Source organism: Arachis ipaensis, chromosome B04, assembly GCF_000816755.2.
Source record: "Arachis ipaensis cultivar K30076 chromosome B04, Araip1.1, whole genome shotgun sequence".
Classification (NCBI taxonomy): Eukaryota; Viridiplantae; Streptophyta; class Magnoliopsida; order Fabales; family Fabaceae; genus Arachis; species Arachis ipaensis.
In genome coordinates, this window is record NC_029788.2 from 127,178,950 (window position 1) to 127,183,760 (window position 4,811).

Sequence of the window (4,811 nt, forward strand, 5' to 3'; positions counted from 1 at the left end):
AATGAGTTTTATTCTTTATTCAGGAATCGTACTATTTGTTGTTACGATTTTCTAGCAAAATTACAAAATGTATTTAAATTAATTAAATAATAATAAATTTTTAAAAAAGTTTATAAAAAATTATAGTTATTAAAATCAAATTGGATCGGTTGGTTCGACCAAAAAATTGGTGAACCAAATCTTATATTAGTCCGATCTGATATTTGGATCGTAAGATAAAAAATCGAAACGAACCGATCAAATTTGGAGTCACTACAAGAAAATAAGCTTTTTGCCACGCTTTTAAAGCGTACCGAAAGGTGCAAAAAAGCGTACCGATAGCCTTTCGCCACGTTTTTTGAGCTATCGGCACGCTTTTGAAAGAGTCATATCTGCCAGCGTGCCGGTTGATCTATCGGCACGCTTTTCTTGATCTATTGGTACACTTTACTTTTTGCCACGCTTTTATCTATTGGTACGCTTAAAAGCGTGACTGTATGTATAACCCTATAGCCACGTTTTTAAAGCGTGCCGAAAGATGAATATACAGCCACGCTTTTAAAACGTGCCGAAAGATGGATATACAGCCACGCTTTTAAAGCGTGCCAAAAATTAAAAACTTGTCGTTACACTTCAAAAGCGTGGCCTAATCCTTTTTCAAATAAAAAAAAAGGAAAAATAAGAAAAATAGAAATACTAATAAGTTAATCTTTCAAATAAAATATAATACTAAAAAATTAATCTTCCATTGATTTATATGAATTATGTACATGATAAAACATGAATAAAATATTTAAAAAAAATAAATTCAAATTCCAAAATAAACATTTAAAAAAATTACAATTCTATGTTATAAAAAATCTAATCTAATTCCTAAACAACATCCGGACTAATTTGTAGCACACGAATGGTTGCCCGCAACTCTTGTATAGCTGTTGGAGATGGAGAAGCTGTTGAGCAACAGTAACCTGTATGCATGAGAACTATACAACAAATTGCAAATTCAGTACTAATTTCAACCATGTCAAATTTATCACTTAGTAATCAAAACTAGTAGCCTCCTTTTTATAATAATACGTACCTGCAACAAGACCCGAGTCATATGTGTAGACATCACCTCTGACCTGAACATATTAATATTAACTCTCATTACTTGGTATAGCATCGGAATTCAGAATATTAGAGGCTAAAGGCAGATTTAAATTTCATACATTGGGTTCCCAAATAAAAAATATAGGTACATTTTTCTAATAGCAAAGTGAACAAATGAAAATTTTCATCTCATCTCATTAAATCATTTCATTAACTGAATTAATGTAAAAAAATTCATGCCGGCATCAAGGAAGCATTAGTGAAAAGTATGCATTAAAATCACATAAAACATTGACAAATGGAATGTAAACATTGCATTGACTGCAACGATAGCAAGCAGCCATAATGAATCAAATGATGCATATAAGTTGGCACTAGTTGAGCATGTTCAAACTTGAAACACCAGTTACATTAAAAAAAAAAAAGAAAAATACTCGATGTCTAAGCTGAGGTTTCAACAAATACAACAAACATATAGCTATTACTAAGTAGTGGAATTTCACACTAAGAAGAATAGTGGCAAACCATATGGTGGTAGTGTCCAATTACAGCCAATACCACTATACGTTAATGCATCATCTGTTATCTGAAAGCTCATCAAAATTCACAGCACTGAGTTAACATACAAATGAAACCTAGAAAAAAGTTATGATACCTTGATAGTCTCACTTAAATCTCCAAAACCGTGGAAGCTGTGCAGGGGGCAGAACTACTAGCGGGCAGCTACTCCAAGAGCACAAATTGTAATAATCTCATTAAAATCATATTTCTTTATTTCTCAAGAAGTTATCAATTAAGAGTCTCATATATAAATACTCTCTGAAGTACCTAATCATATCACTCTGCATCACAAGCATGTTGCAGAGTAGTTTATTACAATTCAAAAATCACAGAAAATATACACATGGTCATTGGTTAAAAATGGACTTACCTCTAGATCTTGAATCTGCTCAATGCGTGGGTCCTCAATTCAAAACTAATCCAAATTCAAAACTTGTTAATTTCCCAGCCTTTGAACACCTTTTGATGCGCCCATTGAAACTGCCTTAGCAGACTCAAATGATTCTAAGCACAAATATTGCATGGGAAAGAAAATAAACATAAGAATACTCATGTTAATCATTAACCCTGAGCAACAAAGTGGATTAAGAATGAGCTATGATACAAAACCCTACCTTGAAGGCCTCCATATGGTTTCAACTTCTCAAGAACTAAAGCTAGAATTGGTCCATGAATGTCCAAAACTTACTGTCATTGCAGCAGAGGCTGGCTTCAGAAGTTGTGCAGCTTCAGCAAAACTGCTTTGCACAGAAAGTTGCCTAGATAACCAATCAAAAAGTTCTTTACGCCCCTTCCGCACCAAGTTTAGAATCCGTCAAAGCAATTGTAATATAAGGAACCTACAATAGTAGCATACTCAGAGGATAGACACAAGACAGAAGAATCACTTAAAAAAAGATTGAAACAGACCATTTTATCAAATTGAACTCCTCCCAAGTCAAATTGAAGTGTAGTCTTACAACTGTTTGAGAGTGGAATTACTTTCTTGACCTCCAAGCCTCTGAACAGCATGGACAAAGGAGAGATGAAGATTAGGAGTCCAACGAAGCCTTAGCATCTTTGATCTCACATATTGTCTCACACCACTCCCTCTCTTCCCTTCTCTTGATGCTGTGCTGCTGCTACTTGGGTTTGCTGAATTTCCTTCTTCATTGTTATCCTCCTCCTCCTCCTTTGCTTCATTATTATTCTCTTCTTCCAATTCCTCATCATCACTCATAGCCGCTCCTTCATTCATGTCAAATGAATTTTCCTCACCCTCATTATCATTACTACTCTTGCCGCCACTTCCTTCTTTGACATATCAGTAGCTGAGCACTACCACAGCTACAGCAGAACAGAACCAAATGTCAAGAAGTTTAGAGAAAAAAAAATCCTAAACCACGGATCATATTAGAACAAAAAATAGAAATTTAGAAAAATAAAAAAATGAAGAACCAAGAAAATCAAATTCAAAAATCAAATAATCAGATCAAGGAAAAAATTGACAAAATAATTTACCACGGCATTGTGAACGTTGAACATGGCTGACGGAGGTGCGACGAGTGAGGGAGATGGAGACGGCGGCGCGACGACTTCAGAGAGGGAGACGGCAACGCGACGGGTGCTGAACCACGGAGGGAGGAGCGGTGATTGAGGGTTTGCGAAATAGAGTGAGCAACGATTGAGGTTCCGAATCCAACAAGGGTTTGCGAGACAGAGACCACTGAGAGAGTAGGAGGGCACGCCGGGACAGAGACCACTGATGGTGCGTGGACGGAGCAGCGCCGATGGAGGGTTCCAAATCTAACGAGGGTTGCGTCGATGGTGCGACGGTTGGGTGCGAGAGACCGTCGAGAAACAGCTGGGCGCGAGAGATCGTTGATGGTGCGGGATTGGGTGCGACAGAGAGAGGGATGGGTGTGAGGGCTAGATGAAGGGCTGGGTGTGAGGGTTAGATAAACATGACGGCGAGCTGTGTGGTGCGACGGTCTTGGCGATAGGCAGTGATGAACTTAGTGCGATGGCTTGCTGGGTGCGACGCCTTGCTTTTAGGTTATCTTCTAGGTTAAAAATGAATCTGGAAATAAAAGTGAAGTGTATGAGCAGTTACAACTTCTATAGGTTAAAAGTTAACTTAGAAAAAAGTGAAGTGTGTAAAAAATAGGGTGGCACTCTATCGGTACGTTTTTGTAGGGTGCCTATATAAACACAGTATATGGGCACGCTTAAAAAATGTGACTGTTAGAAAAAAATTAGTCACGTTTTTAAAGCGTGTCGATTTCTCTCTATGGGTACGCTTTACAAGCGTGGCAATAAGAAAGCGTGGCCAAATTTTAAATAAGTGGCCACCCTCGTAAAAGTGTGCCGATTTTCCTCTATGACCACGCTTTTTAAGCGTGGCAAAAAAAAGTGTGGCCAAATCACAAATCAGTGGCCACTCTCGTAAAAGCGTACCCATAGACCACTTTTGGGCACGCTTTAAAAGCGTGGCAAAAAAAAGTGTGCCGACAGACCTTTTTTCTTGTAGTGAGTAAACTAATAAAATCGGTCAAATTCGGTGAAGACCGATCCAATCGAACCGTTTAGAATTTAAAATATTTTGAAAATGTTTGAGGTAGGGTTCAAACCCCTGTCCTCATCCTCAATAAGAGAAATGTCCTTCACAATCATCACCAGACTATCATGTTTCTTCTTAATATATATGAAAATTATAACACATATAGATATTTTTCATCAAATAGTTTATTTCTATTTAATAGATTTTAATTTAGGTTTCGGTTAGATCACCGATTCAATTTTGACAACTATACCAAAAACTAAATTTTAAAAAATAAATAATATTTTTCTTCATCATCAATATATAAATCGTGTTAGGATATTGTATTTTACAAAAAAAACACATAAATCGTGAATGATTCAGTAACAAATATAAATACATATAAATTATGCTAGGCCAATAAATTTTTTAAAGTTGTAAATAAAATCCACTAGTCTAACATGATTTATAAATAGAGGCAAGCATTATCCAATACTCTATTACGATTTATGTACAAATAACTTCATACTTATTAACACATCAAATATTATCTGATAAAAATAAAATGAATTATAAAATTTTAAGTTATATATGATATTCCTATAAAAAATAATATTTATAAATTTATAATAATGAAAAATCAAACAATAATAATAAGTTT

General features: G+C 35.6%; 1 protein-coding gene and 1 long non-coding RNA gene across 4 annotated transcripts; both read right to left on the minus strand.

Annotated features, from left to right (window-relative positions):
* Window positions 707-1,791, minus strand: LOC107638133. Its single transcript, XR_002361959.1, has 3 exons — window positions 1,727-1,791; window positions 1,061-1,103; window positions 707-962 (listed from the first exon to the last, which is right to left on the minus strand). It is a non-coding gene; the product is annotated as an uncharacterized LOC107638133 (long non-coding RNA).
* LOC107638134 (protein PHOSPHATE STARVATION RESPONSE 1-like) lies at window positions 2,006-3,681 on the minus strand. Of its 3 annotated transcripts, none has more exons than XR_002361958.1 (4): window positions 3,133-3,681; window positions 2,542-2,958; window positions 2,247-2,471; window positions 2,006-2,136 (listed from the first exon to the last, which is right to left on the minus strand). XR_002361958.1 is itself a non-coding variant. In XM_021122016.1 (3 exons), exons 2-3 carry the CDS (start codon window positions 2,867-2,869, stop codon window positions 2,276-2,278), a joined length of 372 nt encoding a protein of 123 aa, XP_020977675.1. In that variant the 5' UTR covers window positions 2,870-2,958; window positions 3,133-3,676; the 3' UTR covers window positions 2,006-2,275. The 3 variants fall into 3 exon arrangements, 1 of the variants encoding a protein (XP_020977675.1); XR_002361957.1 differs by having other exon boundaries at window positions 2,592-2,958; window positions 3,133-3,678; XM_021122016.1 differs by having other exon boundaries at window positions 2,006-2,369; window positions 2,592-2,958; window positions 3,133-3,676.